This window comes from Triturus cristatus, chromosome 1_1, assembly GCF_964204655.1.
Source record: "Triturus cristatus chromosome 1_1, aTriCri1.1, whole genome shotgun sequence".
Lineage (NCBI taxonomy): Eukaryota > Metazoa > Chordata > Amphibia > Caudata > Salamandridae > Triturus > Triturus cristatus.
The window spans coordinates 396,769,748-396,796,238 of NC_140579.1; the positions used below are offsets into that span (position 1 = coordinate 396,769,748).

The 26,491-nt window shown below is 47.3% G+C and overlaps 1 protein-coding gene across 1 annotated transcript in view; it reads right to left on the reverse strand.

The window, feature by feature from the left end:
• LOC146870299 (complement C4-B-like) overlaps positions 1 to 26,491 on the reverse strand; it is a 332,560-nt gene that overhangs the window by 243,167 nt on the left and 62,902 nt on the right. Inside the window, exons 11-12 of the mRNA XM_085642540.1 lie at positions 17,212 to 17,382; positions 3,165 to 3,347 (exon numbers count right to left, since the gene is read on the reverse strand). Of these exons, the coding sequence (XP_085498666.1) occupies positions 3,165 to 3,347; positions 17,212 to 17,382 (354 nt within the window). The remainder of the gene's footprint in view (positions 1 to 3,164; positions 3,348 to 17,211; positions 17,383 to 26,491) is intronic.

A 26,491-nucleotide genomic window follows, 5' to 3' on the forward strand; every position in this document is an offset into this window, starting at 1 on the left:
AGTTTCAGTACATACAGTCGTACTATAGTAGCACTACTTACTACAAAATATAATTCACAAGCCTCCAAGTGTAAATTTCCACCGCCGCCTCCCTGGTCTTTTTATACAGGGGAAAACTCACATTTAGGTTTACTACTTAGGGGTTGATTACGATCCCGTTCGGAAGGGCTCTGAATCGGATTTGGGTTATTTTTAAATGACAGACTATACGATCATATTTGAGATTTTACTTACTCTTTTCTATACCCTACAAATTGAATATATATTTTTGTAGAGCGGTGCTGCCTTCCTGAGCGGTTGCCAGGTAGAGGTGAGATCCTGTACCCAGCCTTTGCGGGTAAGGTGTTTATTCCTTTGGATTAATGTTGATGCAGATCTTTTTTAGCACGCATTTACATTGCTGAGACATACGTTATGTATACCTGATGTTTGCTATTCTCTTTCCATTACAGGTATCAGCAGGTTTTGATAGAGGCCTATGACAGTGCTCTGGCCCCATATCCTTTTCGGTTTTTCTTTTACACTTCTTCATTGGCAGTAGCGTTTTTTTGCAAGGTCCTGACGAAAGCCCGATCCAGTTTGGGTCTTCTAGGGCTGAAACATGTTGACCACCTAAACTTACACCATAGCGGTTTCAAATCCATACCGCAGGTGCACTGCTTTTTAACCCTGACAGTAGGCATCTTTTGATTAAAGTTTGGTTTTGATGCCTCCTAGCCAGTTTTAATGATCACTTCTTTTCACATATTCACCACTTTTCATTGTTTGCGCTCCATCCTTGCTCATACATCTTTGCTCATCACATGGGGACTTAGTTAGTCCTCAAAACTAGAAATAAAACATCCCTGAGCTCCTCCCTCTCAGTGAGGGGGTTGTAGCCCCCAAAGGAACTAGGGTTTTCCTTTGGGAGGAGAGTCCCTATGATGAAGCATGTCACCATTGGTGAGTGAGGGATTACGTCCTAAAAGGGATCTGCCCTTAGGAACATTCTGTTTAGTATTTTAAACCGATTAGGTTGACTACTATCACATGACATGGGTGCCCATCAATGATAATGATTGATAGTAAACTAGTCTGATCTGCTGGTAGAAAAGATGTCTTGCTTCACATAAATCGTGAACCATGTGGTCAGCTGTCAGGGTACGGTTATATAAGTTCTGCATGGCATTCGCACTCTAAAATTTGGCATGGTGCAGTTACATTTATTCTTAAGATAGTACCAACCACACTATTAATCATATTAGCCATAAGCGTATTTATCCTGTCAATCTTCCTTCCTGATCATAAATGAGTCTTAAGTCTTATGCGCCTCTGCCCGTTTATGTATTCACATTTGTGCTCCAACATCAGCTTGCGCTCAACTGTGCACATCTTTTAACCATACTCTGACTCTGGTGCTGGCGTGGCTTTCCAACACATGGATATAATCTACTTTGCCGAAACCAATGCCAGACCCAGAAACCCTGCCGAATGTTTATGACATTTATATTATGGGACTTGCCCCAATTTCACCTGCCCACCCATAACATTTGCAAGGAGACAAAGCACTTTCTCCAAAAAGCCTCTAATTATTCATTTGGCAAAACATTTGCATTCACTACTTTACATCAGGGACACCCAGTGTCAATTACCCCAGCCATCTTCCCTAAACACTGCATGGACAGGTATGTATGACGTAAACATTTGATTTGAGTGTAGTAGAAGCATGGGTTCCTAGATACCACAGACACATATCCCAGACACCGCCACCAGTGATCCTCAGATATTTTCAATCTGCCCGCTATTGCACGTTTATTATGCAAATACATCACCGCCGGCATATCACTCCCATGAGTAAGGATCACGAGAAGCGCCTTGGACCTAGGGCTTCATTCCCATGTGAATCCCATGTACCAGCGACTACACCGATCACTGCATTGAATGTCAGGAACTGACCTCTGGCAAAGAGATATACGTCACCTACCTTTTCAAATGTATGTAGGGTACCATTGTCATACACATCCCCAACCATACATACCCCCGCTTCCATCCATGCATCACAATCATGTATGCGTGCTACTTCTCAGAACTTAGTTAGGGACCATAGAGGGAACTCCGGTGTGTAGGGGTGGCTGTTGGGCTCTTCCCAACCCAAATCGCCCCGCAATATTTCACCACTCATAAAAATCTAGGCACTTGAAATCTAGGTTTGTCCAAGGTTACCAGTCAATCGTGTATGCATTCCCATAGAGCGCTTTCGCGTTTCATTCCTTGCCAGGTTCTCCCCATTATTTATTTGAATATTTAATAAGCATTTAATTTGATGAGTTAATGTGCTGTAACATTGTATTCCATTATATTATCTAGGTTAATAATAATCATGTTGAAGTAATTTACAATTATATTTTACATTAAAATATTTTTAATGTCTTTTTTTTAAATATTAAACTATATACTATACTTTATCATAAAGAGATCTCTGCCCTAGTGCTGGAGATCTCCTCCCGAGTGGTGGAGACCTCTACCCATATGGTATTGATCTCTGCCCAGGGGTTGGAGATCACAGCTTGCATGTAAAAAAGTAACTTGTAATAACTTTAAACTTGTACGTTCAGTTTTAGATGCCTCCACCCTCTGGTTTCAGTGCCTGGAGACATGTCCAACACTCAGAAATGATGAATACCAAACAAATGTAGATTTACAAATAGGTGCGGGAGTAAATTTACACGTAAATAAATCTGCATGTATACATTTACCTTGTGGTCAAATGAACTCTAAATTCTTGGGGCAAGTAGATCAAGCAGTCTTTAGTTCAAATTGACTTTAACCCAATGAACTTCATTCTGTTCTACTCAGGGACTAATACAGTGTACAGAACTCTCCCATCGTCCCGCAATCAATGGTCTTTCAATTTATTTATATTCTTCTCACTTTTTAACATTGCTGGCAGGCTTACTGTTTTTAATATTTCCATTATCTGTCAAAGCACAAATTGCAGGGACAAGATTGTTGATCTCTTCATAGCAATGCAGATCTTGGTCGATTCATAACTTTATAAAGATGCTATCATATGCCTTTTTCCAAATAACGAAATAAATGGAAGTGCGTTCTTCTCCCCTGCAGAAAGTAAGACATCTCTTCCCTTGCAAAGGTGTTAGTTCCCCATCCCTTTCAAGTTTTTTTACCCTTCCTTCACAGGAATCCTCCACATCCATCAACACCGAGTTGGCAACGATCTCGTCCCCGAGGTAGTAGTAGACGACCAGCCTGAAAGATGGGATCATATCTTCAGTGACCATGAACTGGATATTGGTGAGATCTGCCTTTGCCACTCTCCTCAAGAAGAGTATCTGGCCTTTGTTCAAAGCCTGCGAAGGGGTTGAATAAGGAACACTGAAGTCACAAGGAACCGGAGTATATGAGTAGAATGTAGAGAGGAAGAAATGAAAGAGGAACTGAGTGGGAGAAAGGGAATACGAGAAAAGAGAAGGAATGGAACAAAGTGAAGGTCTAAAAACTTGGGAAGAAAAGTGAAATGAGATATAATGTGAGTTGTGGGGTGGAGTGAAGCTGAAACAAGACAGCAGTGAGATGAAAATGGCCAGACAGAGAAAAAAGAAAGCAAATTAAAAAAATATACACCATACTGTGATCTAAAAATACATGAGGACAAATGAGAAATAACTGAAACCTGGATCTTAATCAGTTTGGCAAACAGTTTTAAAACATGTCTAATAACACCACCTATTCTTACTGCTATACTTCAGGAGGGTCGACACATTTGATGTAACTAAATACTTCCTATCACATATTTCCTATTTACTGATTCTAAAAGGACCATCTGCCATCTTGACATTGTAAATTCACAATAAAGTCTAACAATAAAATAAAGAAGGCTGGCTGTGGCCTGCATGAGCTTGGATGCACATGCATGACGTGAAATCTTGGAATGCTTGTCCCATATGTCAAGAACCATTCCAAGAAGGCTATGTGTTTGCATGCGTGCTGATGCACCACCAACTATCTTGGAATGGTCTTTGACATGCATATATGTGCGTGCTGATATACCAGATGCCATTTTGGATGAACTATGTTTACAATTGTCACGACAAAAAAGCTAACAAGCACTGACAAAGGCAGCAGAGCTGTAACCCGTTATGAAAGGGAAGACTGATTGTCTTTCCCAGTGTTTGTTTTATATTTCTGGATGGACACTGATTGCATGATGGCCGCCCTTTGAATATGTTTTCCCATTGTATGATGACTACCCTTGTGTGAGTGTTTCGAATCTGTGACGTCTTCCAGGAGGTCAGACCGTGATGATTTGGGATGCCGGCCAAGGCTGACAGTCTGATGCGATTTCAATGACAGCTGTTTCTGGTGCTGGCTACTTACTGCAACCTCACCAACTGCAAGTGCCTTTTCAAATTAGTTATTTTAGGAATAGAATTTGAATATTTTTGATAGATTTCTATCTATGATTTGTACTTTGTTTTTTGCGATATTTTCTATATCTCACTTTTTGGAACAGATTATCATCACAGACTGAGCTGTGGGTCCATTTTCTTCATTAGAGCCCTGTTCTGCTCTTCCTGAACGACAGTCAGACATGATTGTGCCTTCAAGAGCCCTCCACAAGGCACAGTCGCAGTATATTATTACTCATTGGAGAAGGTGATCTCCACCTTACCCACCTTCAGCATCAAGTTACACAAGATATTTTCACAGCGGCACATTCCTGCTCTAATTCTCGGTCTGTAGACCAATTTCAGAACTCTGCCACTACTCCCTGGATGTTTGCATACATGCTTTGATTGGTGTCAGTACCTTCCACCGGTGCATCAAACACATGCCTTCAACCCCTCTTTGGCTATCCGCTTACCTTGCAGACCAGGACCTCCGCTCCCTACTTTGACGTCTATATTATTTGTTGGTTTTCACTTTTCGGATTCTCAAACCAGAACTGCGACTGATCTTGGGTCCTCGGATTCGAGTCCTGTCCTGGTTTTGTTTCCATCCCTGCCTTGCACGTTATCCACTCCTGCCTGTTTGCTTCTTTCCTGCTCATCCTGTTCAATGACATCTGTTCCTGGAATATCTATTCCTGGTGGAGTGCCTGATCTCTGGGCTCCCTTTAATATTATTACTTCATGTCAGTGCTGTTGCTGCCGGACAAGGAAGCTCAGCAGGTGTGCCTGCAGTTACTTTGGCACAGGTATTTGCCCCAATATGTCTACAAGCCCCCTATTATTGCCCCACAGTGGAAGTGATCCACAGACATTGTTAGAGCATTTGGTAACTGAGCCACACTACACAGAATTATAGCCCTCGTTAACCGCCACCCCCAATGCACAGACTCAACATGCTGCTAAAGGCTTTGCAACCTGCCCGCCTAGGGATACAGGAGACATTTTAGAACCTCTTTAAGTCTATCATGTTCTGATGCCTGCATTAATTTTCTTTCTCTGGCCCCATTTAAGGCATAGCCCCAGTCACCCTCTTGTCCAAGTCTGCAAAACATCCGTGTGTTTTAATATTGCCCTTAACTGCCTTCATTAGACAACTTCAGCACCCTCCTCCCGGGGGCGATGATAGCAGCATCAAGATGCTCCCAGGCATAGACTCACCATATAATACAGGAAGATGATCGCTTCCGGCTTAGTGGTAACAGGCTTCAGGTTAAGGATGCCAGTGTGCCAGGCTTCACCGCCAAGCTAGTGAGTGCCTGGATGTAGAGGTAACTCTGGCTTAAAGATTGGTACGCACTGACAGTCACCCGGCTGGTTTCTGAGTTTTCCCCCTCACCGATGGCTGCCTAAAGAGAGCATGGGGGGTGGAGGGAAAAACAATATAAGAAAAGCCCGGGCTTTTATCCGTTTGAGAACAATTCCTATCTGTTAGTTTCTTTAAAGCTTCCTGATATTTAAGGCTAAAAATTTCGTTGATCTCCCAATATAACGGGATGCATATACTCCTCGACGATAGAACAAATATCGGTCCTATTCAATCAAATGTTTCGTTTCTGGAGAAGTCTCCAGCACACGATTTTGCTTCAGACGCCACGAGTGGACCCGTATTACGGTCGGCATGGAGACTTCTCCAGAAACGAAACATTTGATTGAATAGGACCGATATTTGTTCTATCGTCGAGGAGTATATGCATCCCGTTATATTGGGAGATCAACGAAATTTTTAGCCTTAAATATCAGGAAGCTTTAAAGAAACTAACAGATAGGAATTGTTCTCAAACGGATAAAAGCCCTGACGAAGTTCCTCTGGAACGAAACGCGTTGGCTGTGCCGTACTGTAAAAAGAAAATAAAGACTGTGTCACAAGACTGAAACTACGCAATTTGTGCTATATTGTGCACCGTCCTCATTTCTTAAAACTTTGTATCTGCGATTGCAGTGGAGCGTAAGTGTAGCACGCTCCGGACGTCGCGTGCACAAACCAGGACTTCACTAAGTTACTTTGAAATGGGATGTGCTTAACCATGGTCAGCTACACTGTTTTTGTCGATAAATATAAGAAAAGCCGCATCAAAAGAAGGTCATAGTTCAGCGAGGTCTCACAGAGGCAGAGGGGACCCATGGCCTACTGAGTGACATCAGTAGAAAGCGTTGTTGTTTATCAGGCCTGTCCATCTAAAGATCAGAGTGATCAAGGGAGTAAATAAGAGGGTGTGTGTGTGCGTGCGCGCGCGCGTGTGTGTGCGTGCGTGCGCGCGTGTGTGTGCGTGCGTGCGCGCGTGTGTGTGCGTGCGTGCGTGTGGGTGTGTGAGTGAGGCAGTGAGTGAGTATGGGACTGAGTGAGCAAGAGAGTGACTGAGTTTCAGTGAGTAGGCAAGCTTTTCTTGCACTTCACGTTGGGGAGGATGAGAGGAAGAGAGAGAGAGAGAGAGAGAGAGAGAAAACCAGAGGAGAGGTAACGAAGCTATGGAGATTGAGATTAATGCATAAACAACACCAAAAAGACCCGTTTGGACATTCCACTGGAAGGCTCAGGTTAGGAGAGGTAAGGCAGGCCTGCTGTCGAAGCAGCTGGTTCCAAGAATGCGCACCAGTTCACCATGCTCCAGCACACACAAAGCAATCATACAAAAAGAACACATATTTTCACTTTCAGCACCCAACCCCTGCAAACTCTGCTATGGTATGTGTTTTGAATACATCAGGGCACCAACTTGCTTGCTATTTAGCACTTACTTTGTGCCCCTTTTATTTAGTCCCCCCATTTCCTGTCTTCTTTCACAATGCCATTTCCCTGCCCTGCTCCCCGCTATACTACCACGAAGCTTTCCTTCTCCACATTCAGGGCTCGAGTCGGGGTACCACGCGGGTGGACGGCGTCCCCCCACTTATTTTACCGGGTGGACGCCGTCCCCCCTGCCCAAAAGATGGAGCCGATACCCGAGTCTGCACCTGCGCGCGAATAATAGCCTTTCAAATGCACCCGAGGCTCAGACTAATCTCCCCTTCCACCCCGCGCCCTCCCCTTGCCAGCCTTTCTCAGAGCACATACGAGGCCCCAAGGCTTCAAGGAGCTGCGCTGTCAACACGCCGAGCATGTCACTTCCAGGGACCCCGACAGATGCCCGTAGTGCCTACGGCCCGAGTCTGTAATAACCGTGTAATCCGAGGAATAGGTCCTGTGTATAGTGTGTTCTTGTGTTTTGAGTAACTGCCACTTATTGAAGTATTTATACCTCTACTTGTATCTTGTATGTATTCACCGCATATCAGACGGAGACAGGCAAATTTCGTGACGTGTCACTTTCTGTGATGATGTCACTTCCGGTGACACCACCTAACTTGGAGCGTCCCCCCACTTCTTTTTTAGGACTTGTGCCCTGTCCACATTACTGCTACCTGCTGCCTTCCCGTTCCCTTCCACAGCTTCTTTTCTCCTCACCTTTCTAGACCTGCTCAGACTGACCTTGCAGCCATCACTTTTTCTTTCAGCTCTCTGCTTTCTACTGCCCCTGCCCCCTGTGTCTCTAGTGGGGTCATCATGACATCCTGCGGATCATTTGCTGCGTCACTGTGAATTTCTTGAGAGAAAAGCCTCTACCCCATCTATATAAGTGTTCCACCGCATATTTGCACAGTCTTTGCACGTATGTATGTATGTATGTATGTATGTAGTATTGCCTAGCCAAAAGGCAGCGGAGCGCTGTACAGGGCCAAAGACAACCATGAAGTCAACAAGTGATAGGAGAGACAGCTGGTTTGTGGATGGTTATTGCATTGTGATAGTGTCCATTAAAGAGGGCCTGGGTGTATAGATAGAAAAGGCCTGCTGCCTTGCTTATTCTATTTTTACCCTTCTTAATCAACCAATCACTCAATCATAGCACTTGTAAAGCGCACCACTTACCCGTGAGGGTCTCAAGGCGCTGGGGGGGGGGGGGAATGCTGCTACTGCTCAAAAAGCCAGGTCCTGAGGAGTCTTCTGAAGGTCAGCAGGTCTTGGGTCTGCCGTAGGTGGATGGGGAGGGTGTTCCAGGTCTTGGCGGCGAGGTGGGAAAACGATCTGCTGCCGGAGGTCGCTCTTTGTGAGGGACTGTGGCGAGAGCGAGGTTCGCGGAGCAAAGCTGGCGGGTGGGGGTGTAGAAGCTGAGTCATCTGTTGAGGTACGCTGGTCCGGTGTTGTGGAGTGCCTTGTGTGCGTGGTTGAAGAGCTTGAAGGTTATCCTCTTGTTGATGGGGAGCCAGTGCAGGTCTCTCAGGTGGGGTGTGATGTGGCTGCGGCGATGGATGTCGAGGATCAGGCGTGCAGAGGCGTTCTGGATGCATTCAAGTCATCTCAGGAGTTTGGCCGAGGCTCCTGCGTAGAGGGCGTTTCCGTAGTCCAACCTGCTGCTGACGAGGGCCTGGGTGACCGTTCTTCTCGTTTCGGTGGGGATCCACTTGTAGATCTTGCAGAGCATGCGGAGGGTGTTGAAGCAGGAGGAGGAGATGGCGTTGACCTGCTTTGTCATGGAGAGGGTGGAGTCGAGAAGACCCCTAGGTTGCGTGCGTGGTCGGTGGGTGTTGGAACTGTTCCCAGTGCGGTCGGCCACCAGGAGTTGTCCCAGACCGAGGGGGTGGATCCGAGGATGAGCACCTCCGTCTTGTTCAGCTTCAGTCGGCTGTTCATCATCCACTCGGCGACGGCTTTCATTCCTTCGTGGAGGTTGGTTTTGGCAGTGTGGGGGTCCTTGATGAGGGAGAGGATCAGCTGGGTGTCATCGGCATACAAGATGATGTTGAGGTTGTGCAGCCGGGCAACGAGGGCGAGCGGTGCCATGTAGATGTTTAAACAGCGTTGGGCTGGGGATGAGCCCTGGGGTACACCGCAGATGATCTCGGTGGCTTTGGAGCGGAAGAGGGGGAGGCGGAAGCTCTGTGTTCGGCTGGAGAGGAAGGAGGTGGTCCAGTCCAGGGCCTTCTCTTGGATCCCGGCGTCATGGAGGCGTGTGCGTAGTGTGCGGTGGCAGATCGTGTCAAAGGCGGCTGACAGGTCCAGGAGGATGAGGGCCGCGGTTTCTCCGTTGTCCAGCAGGGCCCTGATGTCATAAGTGGCGGCGATAAGGGCAGTTTCAGTGCTGTGGTTGCTATGGAACCCGGACTGGGATGGGTCCAGGATGCTGTTCTCCTTGAGGTAGTGTGGCAGTTGTTTGTTGATGGTCTTCTCAATGACTTTCGCCGGGAACGGGAGCAGGGAGATGGGCCGGAAGTTCTTGAGGTCCTTGGGTCCGTTCTGCGTTTCTTGAGTAAGGTGTTGATCTCAGCAGGCTTTCAGCTCTCCGGGAAGGTTGCTGTCTCGAAGGAAATGTTGATGGCTTTCCGGAGAAGGGGTGCGATGGCGGTGCTGGCTTTGTTGAAGATGTGGTGTGGGCATGGGTCTGACGAAGATCCGGAGTGGATGGTGTTCATGATTTTGATATCGTTGTCGTCGTATATGTTGGTCCAGGAGAGCAGGCGGTCGGTGCGGATGGTGGTCGTGGGGGCGGAGGTCTCAGTGGTTGTCGGGGCGGTCGTGGCATTGAAGCTGTTGTGGATGTCTGCGCGATCTTGCGATGGAAGAAGGTGGCCAGCGAGTCGCATAGGTCTTGTGAAGGTGGGATGCCGTTGGTGTTGGAGCTGGGGTTGGAGAGTTCCTTCACGATGTTGAAGAGCTCTTTGCTGTTGCGTGCATTGTTGTCTAGGCAGTCTTTGAAGGAGGCCCTTTTGGTCTGATGAGGTGATGGTGTCTGCGGGTGGCATTCTTGTGGGCTGCGTAGCTGTCCGGTGCTCGTTCATGGTGCCAGTTCTTCTCTAGCTTTCGGCAGGTTTGCTTGGAAGCCTGGAGGTCTTCAGTGAACCAGCTGGCTTTCCTGCTGGTGTGGCTGTTGGAGGGTTTCTTGAGCGGGGAGAGGGTGTTGGTGCAGATGTCGATCCACTGCCTGAGGTTGCGGGCGGTGTCTGGGTCGGTGGGGTCGGTAGGGGGGCTTCAGGCGAGGGTGGTGGTTAGCTGGTCTTCGGTGACTTTGCTCCAGCAGCGGCGAGGGATCTGTTGGGTGCGGTGGTGCGTGGTGGGTTTCCGGAAGGTGAAGTGGATGCAGCGATGGTCGGTCCAGTGGAGTTCGGTGGTGTGGTTGAAGTACACAAGGGTGCTTGCGGAGAAGATGGGGTCAAGAGTGTGGCCAGAGGAGTGGGTGGGTGTGGTGACGAGTTGCCTGAGTCCGAGGTTGGCGAGGTTGTCGATCAGGGTGGCGGAGTTGGTGTCGTTGTTGTTCTCGAGGTGAGAGTTCAGGTCCCCGAGGAGGATGTAGTCTGTGGAGGCGAGGGCGTGTGTGCTGACGAAGTCGGCGATGGAGTCGCTGAACTGTGGTCGGGGTCCAGGGGGGTCTGTAGACGAGGGTTCCTCAGAGGGTGGTGTTGGGGTCGGTGTGAATCTGGTGTTCGGCGGTGCTGAGGGTGTCATTGGTGTTGGTCGAAACTCTGAGAGTGTTCCTGTGGACGATGGTGATTCCTCCTCCTACTCCGTTGGTGCTGTCCCTGCGGGTGATCTTGTAGCCTTCCGGGATGGCTATGGCGATGTCGGGTGCCGAGGAGTGGTTCAGCCAGGTCTCCATCAGGAAGGCGACGTCTGGGGAGGTTGAGTCGAGTAGGTCCCAGAGTTTAACGGCATGTTTGCGGGCAGAGCGGGTGTTGGGAAGAATGCATCTGAGGTAGTTGGGTTCTTTCTTGGTCGGTGGGTTGGCAGGCCAGTGCTGGTGAAGCTGCAGTTCCGGCTGGAGAAGGGTCCTTGGGTGTGCTTCGGGGCAGCCAGGCAGCAGGTGCGTGATCGTCCGGCGTTGAGTGCGTAGAGGGTGCTGGGGTCGTAGGGGAGATGGGCGATGTGGCGTTCGCGGGGGCCAGGGGTTCTCGGGCTGGGCGCGGTCCAGGCGCGGACGGGCGTAGACAGGCATGCCTTAGGCGCGCCTTCGGCACGCCAGCGGCGCGAACGCTGCGCGCGGCCGCCATAAGAAGGGAAGGTGGGAGGGAGGAGGCAGCTGGGAGGGGGGGCGGACGAATGGGCGAGCAGGGGGCAGGGCCGTAGGGGACACAGCGGCGGGAAAAAACAGGGGCAGGAACGGCAAAAGGAAACAGAAGGCAAACGGGGCACAGGGCACAGAAAATAAGCAGGGAACAAGGGGGGAGGAACAAATAAACAGGCACAAATAGACAATACTACAGAGGCAATACAATTACGGCGAAAACGGGGGCAGGGACGGAGAGAGGAGACAGAAGGCAAAAGGGCACAGGGCACAGAAAATAAGCAGGGAACAAGGGGGAAAGAACAATAGACAAATACAGCAGAGGCAATACAATTAGAGCGAAGACAAACCTACGGCCTACCACTGGCCACCAGGGATGAGGCGCAGGTGGTAGCCTGCGGGTGGTGGAGGGCCTTGAACTTCGACAGCAGCAGCGGCTGCTGGGCTAAGAGCACGGGCACACAGGTGGTGCTGTGTGGCGTGGGAGCGACCTGCCTAAAAATGGTCAAGGGTCTTAGTCTACCGTCAGATGGTGTTGTGGCTGGGCCAAGAGCCAGCAGAGATAGTGAGCTTCTCCGGAAAATAAATAAGGGTGCTGATTGTGATGGGTTTGTAAATGATGCATCTGGTTTTGAAGATGATGCAGGATGGCAAGGGGAGCCAATGGGGTTCCATCAGGATGGAGGTGATGTGATCACATTTCTTAGGACCCGAGTAAGACATGCTGTGGCATGTAGGATTCCCTTAAGCATGGCCAGGCTCTCTACCAAGTGTTTCATTCTAAATTAAAAATTAAACAACGAATGGTTTTAAAGTACGCTTTAAGCATGCTTTAAAACTATTCGTTAGGTCTCGCGTAGACAGCGCATACGCTGTCGCAAGACCTATAGTAAACACAATAATCAGGGTAATTTCTCCTGTCCCTTGCCATTGGTTGATTCTGGCATTGCTTTTCTTATCTCGCTTACTGTTGGCTGTTGATTGGATACGCCACTTCCGTTTTTGTAGGAAGCAGCACTGACCAACTAGAGTTTCCATACACTGTGATTGTGTATATATTATTTTGGGGACCACTTTTTTTTTGGTCGAGCATCACACACACCCATGCATACATAATCAGCACGGCGCCCTTTTACAAGCGCCGCCCTGTTAATGGTTTCATTGTTTGCTCCACCATGCTCTCTGCTGTCTCTCCCCACTCCCTCCTTGTTTTAAGAGCTGGAGTGTGGTGCTTCATTTGAGCCATGCACTGCACTCACTGTATTGGGAGTGCCACGCGCCTGACTGTGGGGCCCAGCACTCCTGTTTCCACAACCATTTGCACAGCTGATAATTCCCCCGATTCGTGTGCCCTAAGGCGCAGCTACGCCGAAGGAGGCCAGAGGGTATCACCACGGGCTCTCTGAACGACAGAGCAGACGAACTCAGCCGCCGGTGCATGATGGATCACGAATGGCGTCTAAACTCGGACGTGGCGCAAGGCCTCTTTCGGCAGTGGGGAGAGCCTTGGTTAGATCTATTTGCCACCGAAGAGAACATGCAGTGTCAGCAGTTCTGCGCGTTGGAGTTTTCAAGGCGGCACTCGCTCGGGGACGCCTTTCGTAGCGAGTGGAGTTGGGGTCTGTTGTACGCCTTTCCGCCTATACCACTTCTGCCCAGAGTGCTGAAGAAGATCAGGCGCGACCGGGCCCAAGTCATCCTGGTGGCTCCGGATTGGGCACGAAGATACTGGGATCCTGAGCTACTCAGTCTGTCGATCGATCCCCCGATACGACTGCCTCTTCAGGAGGACCTTCTGTCGCAGCAGCAGGGGACGGTCCTCCACCCGAACCTGTCCAGCCTCCACCTCCATGCGTGGAGATTGAGCGGCGGCAGTTGATGCCATTTGACTTGCCTCCTGAAGTCTGTAATGTTATTCTGGCAGCCAGGCGTCCCTCCACAAAATCGGTATACGCCTGCAGATGGAACAAATTTGGGGCATGGTGCACGGCAAAGGCTGTGGATCCCCTTTCCGGCCCTCTTTCTGAGGTTCTCCTCTTTCTTATTTCCTTGGCCCATCAGGGCTCTGCTCTGGGCACCCTTAAAGGATATCTTTCAGCTATTTCTGCTTTCTTACGGCTTCCTGATCAGCCTTCTCTTTTCAAAACCCTGTTGTTTCTCGATTCTTTAAGGGCATTACTCACATGTTTCCTCCTGTCCCTTTCGTAATGTCTCAGTGGGATTTGAATCTTGTATTGACCTTTCTGATGTGCGCTCCCTTTGAGCCACTTCATAATTGTCCCCTTCGTCTCCTCACTCTTAAGACTGATTTCCTGGTTGCCATCACCACTGCTAGAAGGGTGAGTGAGCTCCAGGCCCTCTTTTCTAAGCCTCCTTTCCTTTCTATCCATCCGGACAAAGTTGTTCTCAGGACTCGTCCTTCCTTTCTTCCTAAGGTAGTAACTGCCTTTCACATCGGACAGTCTGTTACTCTGCCCACCTTCTTTCCGCCTCCGCATCCCTCGAAAGAGGAAGAGAGGCTCAACTATCTGGACCCAAAGCGGGCGCTGTCTTTCTAGCTGGACCACACCAAACAGTTCCGGGTGGACGACCAACTCTTTGTTGGCTACGTGGGCGCTAAGAAGGGGCGGGCGGTGCACAAACGAACCATCTCTCGGTGGGTCGTTTTGTGTATCAAGGCCTGTTACTCCTTAGGTAAAAAGGAACCTCCTGTAGGGCTGAGGGCCCATTCCACTCGGGCCACAGCGGCGACCACTGCCCTGGGCCGGGGAGTCCCCTTACAGGACATCTGTCAGGCAGCAACGTGGGCTTCGCTGCACACGTTTGCCAAACACTATTGCCTGGACAGCCAAGTCCGGAGAGACGGCTTCTTTGGCCGTTCTGTTCTCCAGGACTTTCTGGTGTGATCTTGGATCGCAGGCCCACCACCGGGGTGGTATTGCTGGGGTATCTATTCTAAGGTGAGAAATCTAACTAACGTGTTTCTTTCAGATGAACAAGTTACTTACCTTCGGTAACGATATATCTGTAAGAAACATTAGTTAGTTAGATTCCTCACCGCCCCACCCATCCTCCCCGTTCTGCGAACCGATATGTAGAGTTGAGGTCATCCCTTTCAGGGCCCAATAATTTTTTGGGCACCAGTGTCGGTCTCTTGCATGGCTCTGCATTCCTGGCGCGGAAAGCTATGTACAAGAACTGACGTCAGCACGCGAGGACGGCGTCTATGTACTCCGATGACGTCATCCCGGCGATCACGACGCCGACGACGGACGTGGAGCCGCAGACGACGCCTAGCGACGCGCAAGGGTATTGCTGATGAAAAATCTTTCCGGATCCAGCCTGACGCCTGGGGATATTCTAAGGTCAGGAATCTAACTAACTAACGTTTCTTTCAGATGCTGCAAGTGCTACAAAGAAGGTTTAGTGACAGCCAAGGAGCCCAACGGATTGGCTAGTGACTGCTAAAAGGCCCTCAGGGCCACAAGAAGGGCATACTTCCATTTAAATTACAGCAATTGTAACATTGTAAACAGAGAAGATACCTTGTTACCTCTATGTCGGATGAGTTTGATACATGTGACAACAAAAACATTAAATAAAAAGAGATGAAGCAATTTTTTAAGCTGAGACAACTAAGTAGAAAATCATTAAGTAAGTGGTTTCAGAAGAAACCCTAAAATTCAGAAACAAGATATGAAACCTGCTGCTTCAAGATGCATTTTATAGAAACATCAGGGGCTAGACCAGGTTTGTTTTCCTGGTTGCAGAAGAAGTGCAAGTACTAAAGGGCGAAAGGTGGGGTAAAAACATTGTGTGAAGACTTCAAGTTAACTAGCCTCAGCCAATGAAACCCACTACTAACGGTGGCAACAGCCGAGCTTCTCTTGGGCCCAGGGAGGAACAGACAGGCTTCCACAAATTAAAGGGTGTTTCAGCAACCCCTTTTATGCATGCTCCTGTCCACCACTGGGTAATGGGTGTGGTGCTCACTACATCAGGGCAGGTTTTTAGGTGGCAGTCTGAGAGGGACACACTGGCTAATCAGCGGACGCAAGCTTTCAGTGTGCCCAGCCTGTGCTTTGGCGCTTTCGAGATACAGAATTTGCAGGGCTGCCTCTAACTGGCAGACTGTTCTAGAGAATGACCCTGTCAGCTGGGCCTTGAGCTCATCCTTGAGGTCCAGAGATAATCATCACCACTCTGAACAGTATCAATCGGTCAATCAGGATTTATAAAGCACGGCTAATCACCCGATGGGGCATCCAGGTGCTTGCAGGCCCAGGAGGCTTTTTCGAATAGCAAGGTTTTGAGGGCCATTTGGAAGTGAGGTGATGGTCCAGAGGTGCGTGGGGAGGCTGTTCCAGGTCTTTGCTTCTATGTGGAGAAGGAGCGTCTTCCACTTCTGCTTCTGTAGATGTGGGGAGAATGCACAAGTGAAAGGGGGGCAGAGAGAAGTCTTCTCGTTGGTTGGTGGACGTTCAGGCGGTGGTTAATGTAGGTATAGTATAGCTTCTACTCTCCTAAAAAGGACACAGCACCACGACATTTACCTCATCATTGGGTATGGTTTCCTTTTCTCAACTGGTGCTGCAGAGTTTTATTTGGAATCCAAAATTAATACAAACTCGATGTTATGGAGGGAGAGTACGGAATTGAAGCCACTGGTGCTAATCAGACGGCTCGCTCAAAATGTGTGCCGTCCTCAAAATGTATGTCCACATAAACCTGAACAAGAAGCAGCTTCACCTGTATATCCTAGGTTTCCTACACTGAAGGATGAGAAGAAACACACGGTTAGAAGGATAAGTATTATGAAGTCTCAGACCAGAGATCCCAAGTTTTAGCCAGTGTGCTTTTCCATGGCATAGTCTGAATGTGGAATGCAACCCAGAAACCAAACGAGGTTAACACACCAATGGGGCCTTTGAGGTGCTGCAAGCTTGGGGAAAATGCAGTGACCTTAACAGTGATCCGCTATCTTATAAAACATGCAGAGTATTTTCACAAATGACACAATTCGCACAGCACACAATCATAAGCACAACCACACAACAACACACACACTCTGAGTGAAGTGAAGGACTTCAGTGATGAGCGACTGGAACCATTTTAATCAAGGGCGTTGATGAATCCCATCCCTGTGGCATACCAATAACACGAAAAGAAGCCAGTGGCCTCCAAACATTGGGTCCACTGGGAAGAAAAAATTAGCTATGCAGAAGTAAAACATGGGGCACGATTACAGCTATCTATTGCAAAGCTTTTAATCACCCTCCAACACAAAAGTGTCCTTTTGCACACATAATGGCCATTGTACACACAAGTGACCAGCCATGGGCAATTATATCCACTCCACTCTAAAATGCAATGTACACTCTAACTTAGCTATATGTAGCACTTATCTATACCATGATCAGACTTTTGTCTATAACTCACTGAGTATTTGTGGGAAGACTCTGCTGTACCAAAGTACTACCAAGAGATACTAGTGATATTTGGAAGCAATACAAGAGTCAGATAGCAAAACGTAACACATATGTTGATTTCTTCTCTTGCACATGCTAAAAAGAACACCACAAGATAGAAGACAAGACATTAATGGCTGTATGACTAAGATGATCTTTGGTACAAAAATCTAGAGAGATGAACCCTTCGTTTTAGCTCTTACTAGTGATCCACCAAGCCTGTACGTTCTTTAATAATAACCAAAGACAAGAGACACTCACCGATATCTCCAGTGTCTTGGCAGTAGTGGGTGTGTTGATGTAGTACTCCAACACTCCATTCTGATCTGATTTCTGAGTTGCCAGAGAATGCCAAGGGGCTCCATTTGTTTGCATGGCCAACTTCACAGGGATCCCGGCAGCCACGGAGCCATCCGTGTGAGATACCATTGTCTGTTAAATGACACAAACAATATGAAACACGTAATTTTGGTCAATGGCAATGAATTGTGCCAAAAAAAGACAGGAAACACACTGTCATACTTCTGTTGCATGTACATTACTGCAATCAATAACAAGCACAGACTCCAGGTAGAATCTGTAATACTAGAGACACAGAAGGGGCTCATGGCTCACTAGACTGTCTTTAAAAACAGGTGAGGCCTTCTCCATCCTTCAATAATCATCATTCATACCTCACAGGTCTACCACCATTAAACCATCATCTGTCAAAGTGGGAAAAACCATGACAGCAGGTGCTACTGAGATGAAATCACTCCCCTGCTAATCTTGTAGATGTTGCTCCCAGATCTCGAGGCACAAGATGGAGTTCCAGATAGAGTTATCAGTTCCAAAGACCGGAAATTCCATCCAGTGGCTGTTCAAATGGAGGGAGTTTGTTTTGTTTACGCTGGTCCACTGGCAAACTTGGACTGAAATCTCTTAAGGCTGGAGTCTAATGTCACCATAATTTGAGTATCATCTGCATAATCCATCATTGTGACTCAGAAAGATCAGATGAGGATGGCCAATGGCATCCAACAGGGTGGGGCGAAGGAAGTACTCCTGTGGAATCCTGTATCAGAGAGAACCCGATGGGCGGCAATTGCACTGCATTGTGATGGGTTATGAAAGGGTTCTGCCATGGATGTCTATTTAAGTCTGGCATTGGCAGATGGTGTGAAAACCATCGAAAAGGAGGTGGCAGAAATCAAGAAGGATAAGTACTTCTTAGTCTTCATTTTCTAGAGCCCACCCAAAATGGTCAGAATGGCTAGAAGGGCTGTTCCGCCAGAGGGCATAAACCAATTGAATAGGTTGGAGAAGATGATAGAATTTAATGTAATGGGAGAGTTGATGGTTCACCTCGAATACTAATACTTTAGCAGGGAATTGGAAAAGGGAAAGGAGTCAGACTTGCTAATCAGAGAGGGATCAGCACTGGGCTGTTCAAAAGGTGGGAAACCAAGTCTCTCATCTAGTCCAAATGAAAGGTGCCAGAGAGGAATTTCAGAGGTCAGTGAACAAAGTGCTAATGTTGATTTGGCTACACTTGCAACACCGCACATTGCCTATTCCCAGATTGGTGGTGAGGCAAAGGGGGCGCAGAAAACATCCATGTCTGTAAGAGAAGAGTCAATGGTTTTAATTTTAAAGAAAATAAAAAAGTGAACCGTTAGTTATAGAACTAGGGAGAGCTGCAGAGTTCTCACAGGCCTTGGGATCTGTGAATTCCTTATTGAGTTTAAATATTTCACCAGGAAGACTGTTGAGGGCCATAACATGTTTTACAGTAGAAAGGATATGTATTTAATAAAAAATGTGAAATAGGTGGGAAGATAGATTTTCCTCAAGATGCATTATAGTTTTTATGGACTGGCTTGACAGCAAAGTCGCCACCAGACAATTATGTGGGTATCACTAGAGAGGGGCTTTGGCTCTGCCCACATGTTGGGAGCTGGGAGTATATGTTTTGACTGGGCAGAAGTTGTGTGCATCCACAAAATGTGGTTACACTGCACACAGTTGTGATCATTTTGTTTATTTAACCATCTGTCTGAGCTTGAACTTTCAGGTGCACACATGACATTCTAATGCTATTAAAGTGCCTTAGATAACTAAATCATCAATGGTGTTTTTACCTGCCAGCAACACATATTGGAGGAGGGCAGTCATTAACCTACATGCATGTTTAGCTCTGGCTCTTCAGTGCATTTGAGCTTTTGACCTACACCAATATTATTCAACAGTTCTTTGCTTCCACACAAAAGCATAGCCATCCCCATGCAGTTTATTTGTAATGCTTCATATTACCATACAACATTCCCTTATAGGCAGAGGGATTGGCATTGCCAATACACTATAAAAGTAGAGAAGATGGGGTCGAGCTCAACTGTGAATGGCAGAGCCAAATGAAGGTTAAAGTCAAGCGTATATATATATATATTCACTTAAAAAACCATAGGTTTCACACATGTTATAGTTAGGTGGATATTTCACTCGTAAAAAAACAATGAAATTCCCCCGTTATAGTTACTTCAGATAACTATAACTCGCGCGCCCGCAATCCTCTGCTCACATATTACATCACTCATGACATGGTCAGTGGCATCACTCTTGACATCACTGATGACATCATCCTTGTGATAGAGTGGCGGTCACGCGAGTTATAGTTATCTGAAGTAACTATAACGGGGGAATTTCATTGGTTTTTTACGAGTGAAATATCCACCTAACTATAACATGTGTGAAACCTATGGTTTTTTAAGTGAATTTGCAAGGTTTTTTAAATGCTAATTCCTAACTATAACGTGTGTGAAACCTATGGTTTTTTCAGTGAATTTGTATGGTTTTTTTAAATGCTAAGTTATGTATGTATTATTATTTTTTTATATATTTATTTTTCAATAAACTACGTATTACATTATTATTTTTTTTAATGGTTTTTCACCGTGCGCGCACGGTGCGCGCACCCCCGCGATTTAAAAAAAAAAAAATTTAAATGTTTTTTTCTGCCTTCGGGGTCCTTCAGGGACCCCCTGACAAAGACTAGGGGGTCAGGAACTCTCTACCCTGCCCCCTTTTCACGTTCGCCACCTTCCTTTTCCACTCTCGCACTGAAAACAAACAAAATGGCGGCCGACACTTCCTGATTTCGACCGATTCGAACGTTGACTGACATGTAACAACCAATCAGAATTACGCTCGCGCACGTTAGGGTGCGCGCACGGTGCGCGCACGGTGCGCGGCTATAGATATGTATGTGCTTTTTACTGCAATTTTGTCTGGAACTACTGAACAGATTGACTCCATATATGGAAAAGGCACATCCCTGACCTGAGTACTACCTCTCTGCCAAATTTCAAGTAATTCTGTTCAGCCGTTCGGGCTGTACCTTCGACTAAAGGTCCTATGGGAAAATGCATGGGGAAAACGTGTTTTGGGACCCCCCTTTTTCTCGGCCCCCGCTTGACGAATCCCCCCGAGACTTTCAGGGTAGGAACTGAGCGGAGCGCCCCATTAGTTTTGACAATTTTGCGAAGATTCGTCAACCTGCGCCAAAGTTATTCAAAATAGAATTTTGAGATTTCCTATGGAAACACGGTCCTAACTATAACTATCTACTGGCGACCGGCAGTAGATAATATATATGGCGACAAAGGAATAAAGGAATAACTTTGCACAAATTTCTGGGTCTGTGTCCATCCTTCGGGAGAGCCGTTTGGTGAAATTCAGCGGAGGAATATTCGTAATATATATATATATATATATATATATATATATATAGAGAGAGAGAGAGAGAGAGAGCGAGAGAGAGAGATAGATAGATAGATAGATAGATAGATAGATAGATAGATAGATAGATAGATAGATAGATAGATAGATAGATAGATAGATAGATAGATAGATAGATAGATAGATAGATAGATAGATAGATAGATAGATAGATAGATAGATAGATAGAGATATTTACACATATCCATACATAGATATATATATGTGTATGTGTTTATCTATCTATCTGTTAAAATTAAAGTCAAGAACTTATGAAATCTGTAGAAATACAAAAAATACAATACGCAATGCAATCTGGTACTCTTAAAAGGATTAGCCACTGGTAATCCAAACTGGAAATGGTAATTTAATTGATAAGTGTTAATCACAAATGAAATACAGTATTCACAAAAGAATGTGTCAATCTCAATATAGTAATGAAACCATAACTGACTGATGCACTGCACGTGTAAAGCACTGTTTGACCTGTCAGCCATAAGGTGGTCTTCCCCAATACCCTTTGCATCCACTCCTCTTATTTTGCAGAATTTATTTTTGCTTGCCTTAGGATTCTGTAATGTAATTTAAGTTGGATTTGTAGAGCACAGCTTGTCACCCGTGTGAGCATCCAAGCGCTGAGTAGGTGAGTGTAGGCGTGTGGTTAGGCTGGGCTTGGGTACAGGAAGTCTTGAGGGTTCTGCAAGAAGACTAATTGAATTGTCAGGTCTTCAGCTTCTTGTGGAATTCAAGAACTGAGGAGGAGTCCGTGATGTGTAGGGGGAGGTAATTCCCGGATGTTCTGCTTCTGTGGATGAGTGGTGTTTGTTTCGCTGAGAGTGATGCTGAGCGAAGTTTTCTGGTGGGTTGGTGGAAGTGAAGCTAGTGATTGAGGTATGTGGTATGTGGGTTCTGTGTTGTGTACTGGTTTGAATGCGTGTGTGAGAGATTTCAACTGGCAGCACTTCTGGATGAGGAGCCAATGAAGCTTTCTGAGGAGTGGTGCGGGTTTGGCGTGGGAGGTTGAGGACGAGTCTGGCGGTAGCAGCATTTTGGAGGTTTGGCGTCTGTGAATAAGATGGGTTGGGATGCCGGCATAGAGTGCCTTACTGTAGTCCAATCTGCCTGTGATTAGGGCCTGCGTGATGGTACGTCTGGTGTCCAGTCGGAGCCACTTAAAGATTTTACATAACATGCAGAGGGCGTGGAAGTATGAGGCTGTGACGGCATTGACCTGTGGCTTCATGGCGAGGTTGATGTCCAGGATGAGGCCTAGCTTTCTAGAGTAGTGGGCTGGGGTAGATGTGGGTCAAATGTTAATTGGATCACCAGGTGGAGTCCCAAGGTGAGGTTTTATTCCCAGAGATCAGCACTTCACTTTGTCTGTGTTGAGCTTGAGGCAGTTTTCTTTTATCGAATTGGCAACACTTGCCATACATTGTTTGAAGTTTGTCTTGGTGGTGACAGTGGCATCTCGAGGGAAAGAATGAGCAGGGTGTCATCCTCGCAGGAAAGGATGTTGATTTCATGGGAATCTGATGATGTTTGCCGGAGGAGTCATGTACATGTTGAAAAGCGTGGAGCTGAGTGATGATGTCTGTAGGACACGGCAGATAAGGTCCTTTTGATTCTAAAGTGAACGATGTGAGTCTGACTCATTGTGTTCTTCAAGAGAGAAAGGAAGCTATCCATTTGAGTGCTGGTCCTTGGATTCCCGCTGTGAGTAGTCTGGCGATGAGTATGTGATGGGAGACTGTGTCAGAAGCGGCGAGAGGTTGAGGAGGAAGAGGGCGGTGGTCTGTCCATGGTCGAGTATTGTGAGTATGACATCTGTGGCAGCAATGAGGGCTGTTTCGGGTGCTGTGGTTGTTTTGGGATCGTGATGACGAGGCGTCCAGGAGCTTGTGGCATTCTAGGTGGTCAGAGAGTTGTCTGTTGATGGTCTTCCTGATGACTTTGGCTGTGAAGGGGAGAAGCGAGATGGGACGGTAGTTACTGAGTACTTCGGATTTGGCTGAAGGTTTTTGTGAGGAGGGCAGTGACTTCGGCATGTTTCCACCTATCTGGGAAGGTTCTTGAGAGAGATGTTGATGATGGCAGTGAGTTCAGCACTGAACGTGGCTCTTCCGAGGTTGTAGATTTGGCGGGGGCAGGGGTCTGTGGGAGCACCAGGGTAGACTGTCATCATCATTGCTGCAGTGTCCTCGATGGAAAGAGAATTCCATGCTGTCAGTTTGTCGTCTTTGGTTGATGAGGTTAGCAGGCTGGGAAGGTCGATGAGGGGGTAGCTGGGGTTTGAAGTGGCTGTAGATCTTGGTTGCTGCTGTTGGGTTGGTGATTTCCTATACAATGGTGAAAAGTTCTTAGCAGTGTTTGGAGCTAGATTACATTCTCAGGATAAAGGCCTTTTTTGCCCTCTTTCACTTGATGATGAACGTGTCTAAGTGCGGCCTTTTAGGTGTTTCTTGCAGTTGTTCCTTTGGTGGTTCTCCATTTCCTTCCGAGTTGTTTGCAAACCTTCTTGGATTCTCTGAGGTCATCATTGTACCAGCTGGATTTTTTGGGTTTGGTGTTTTTCGGGGGTGCCAAGGTGCGAAGGTGGTGATCTAGTTGTTGAAGTTTTTTGTGTCAGTGATGAGGATGTTGGTGGAGTCTGAGTAGTTTATTTGGAGGGCATTGAGCTATTCTGTTTCTATTCTGTTTCTGTAACTATCTTCCAGCTGCGTCTTGGGGTGTTGCTAGACTCCATAAGGGTAGTTGGTGGCCCTGTTAAGTGGAAGTAGATGATGGAGTGGTCATCCCATGTGAGTGGAGTGATGTGGCTGACTTTAACTTTATTGCTGGGAGATAGGATGGAGTCCAGGGTGTGTGCGGCAATATGGGTAGGGTCTTGTACACACTAGGTGAGGCCGGTGTCTTGTAGACTTTCGAGCATGCCCAGGTGATGGAATCTGTAGGGATGTCGAGATGAAAGTTGAGATCTCCTAGAAGTATGAAGTCTTTGGTGCCCGTGGTGAAAAATTTGGTGAGGAGGTCCTAGGTGAGGGTGCCTTTGATAGGGGTTATACTGTCAGTTTTAAGCTTGAAGTGCACCTGTTCCATAAAAGGGGCTTGAGGATTGGTGTGAGAGGTATACTGGATGGTGTCTCTGTGGATGATGGTGAGTCCTTCCTCTGGTTTATGGGGTTGGTCTTGGTGCAGGATTTTTTCCGGCACCAATGTGGGGTTGAGTCGGGTTTTGGTGACGAAGAAGAGGTCCTGTGCATGGGAGTCGATGAGGTCCCAAATCTTGGTGAAGTGCTTGCGGAGTGATCATGTGTTGATGAGTATCATTGTTAGTGAGTGCTGTTGTGTGGGGTGGGTGGGTGGTGCTGTGTGAGTGCGGGTCTTGAGTTCTGACTTTGTGAGATATGTGGTGTGTGTCGTTGGTGGGAGTGGGTGTGTGTACGTAGGTGAAGTAGCAATGCGAGCAGGCAAAGAGGCCAACTGTGGACTGAGCTGAGGCAGCAGCTTTCGTGGCGGCATTCAGGGTTAAGCAGGTGGATTTTCTCGACGGTGAAGTTGCATGAGGAGTTTTGACCAGGGTTCCTGGTGCTGAGTGTGGCCCAGGCATGGACCGGTGCCGACGAGCTGTCCTCTGACGCTGCGGCCTTCAGTAAGTAGGACCTTGGAGAGTGGGAGGAGCGCAGAGGGCAGTGGGCACGCTAAGCAGGACTGGGAAAGTCCGGCAGGGAGAGCGGGAAAGTCTAGCAGGATTAGCAAGATGAGAAGCAGGATCGGCAGAGCAAGTCTGAGGGTGGGTGGGTCAGAAGAGACCACAATGCAAACCGGAGCACTGAAAGAAGCAAAAGATGCAGAAACAAGTGGTTAAGAGGAACAATGGATACAAAAAGGAGCAGTTAAACAGAGATAGAACAAACAGCACAGACAAAGCAGTTACCGAGTCAGAGGCAGAACAAGCAGTTAAAAAAGAAAAACGGCAGGAGACAGACACCAACACGAGTCAGAAGGGCAAGGCGAGGGCAAGGGCACACTGATCAGACGAGTGACACCAGGGCACCCACTATGCACCCTTTACCACTGCTAACCAGTGCTAAAGTGCTTGTGCTCTTCCCTTTAAACTTGGTGAAATTGGCTTACACACAGTTGGCACATTTAATTTACTTATAAGTCCCTATTAAAGTGGTATGCCGTACCCAGGGCCTGTGGATTAAACGGTATTAGAGAGCATGCCGCACTGATTGTGCCACCCACTTATGTAGCCTCGTAAAACATGATATAGGCCTGCCATTGCGGCCTGTGTATGCAGTTTTAACTGCCATTTCAACCTGGCAAAATAAACCTTTTCCCAGACCTAAAGCTTCCCTTTTTTCCAATAGTGAAGGGTGCAGTGTATTTAAAAATTTGCCCATGTACTTTTAAGCTTTTATGCTTTACATGTCCTGGTATTTTAAAACTCCTGAACTTGTTTTTCACTACAGCAAGGCCTACCTCTCTCATAGGATAATATTGGATGCCCTTATTACATTTAATGAGTGATAACCTTTGCTAAGTAGCAGGGCGGAAATTCATGCCTGGTGTCTAAGAAATTGTAATTGAAAACCCTCTTAAATGAAACAGAAAGTCAGATTTTAAGTCAAAATTTTGAAAATGCCACATTTATTAAGTTTGCATTTTCTTGTCCTAACCATTTGGTACCATCAGTCTGTTTCCTGGGTAACATGACTAAGTGTAGCCGGCAATTGGCTTTTGTGTAATCAACGGTATCACAAAGGAGACTAGGTCTTGGTAGTATGGGCCATCTCTAGACGCAGGGGGAGCTGTCACCTTCCACAATTCAAAGGGGCTGACTCAGCACACTCACAAAGGGGTTCACACTAGTCTATTGTGACCCAAGACAAACTTGGGCCAGGTCAGGAAGGACATAAGTTCCAAAGTTCCAAACACCTCTGTGGGGGGGGGGGGCTCTAGAAGCTTCTCCCACTTCGAATGGGGCACCAGGTATGAAAATAAGACCCTCAGACCTACTCTTCAGTATTCTTTTGGCTACTGCAGAAGAAGGACTTCCCGGCTGCCCTGCTGCTTGAGGCCTGACCTGCTTGCTGAGAAGGAAAACAAGACCTGCTCCCTTCATCCCAGGCTAACCTGAGTGACTCCAAGGATCAGCTGGCTAACTTCCTGGGACACAACATGCTCCAGGGGCCTCCCTGCATCTGTCCGCTGACCTGCTGCCTAGGACTGCAACTGGACCTGCCTGAGCCCTGCGGGCCTCTGCAAGAGTGAGTCACTGATCCCCAAGAGGTGCCTCCCAAGGCGCTGGACCCTTGGCAGACATCAGAGTGCACTCATTTGAACCTACAGGATAAATCCTGACGTTTTTTCATGACAGCAATTGGACACGTTCTCACCAAGACCTTGGTGCCAGCGCTGACTGCCAATGCAAAGCTCCAGTGAAACTGAACCTTTGCGCAATATCAACTGCCAGCATGACCAACAACTCAAGATCAGCAGTTTGTGCAGCAGCATCGTCAGCCCACAGTGAACACCAACGTGAAACTCCATCATCGACCTTCCTTGACACCCAACAGGATCATCGTGCTACAGCGATGACCATCCTTGACGCCCGGCCTGCTTTTCTCGCTACAGCAGGTATCATCCGCAATGCTGGGTTCATCGTGCTCCCACAATGACCATCCGCGACGCCCGGCCAGCCCTTCGCATTACAGCGCAACCATCCGCAATGCTGGTTGATCAGCGGACACATAAATATTGTGAAAGAGGTATTTATTTA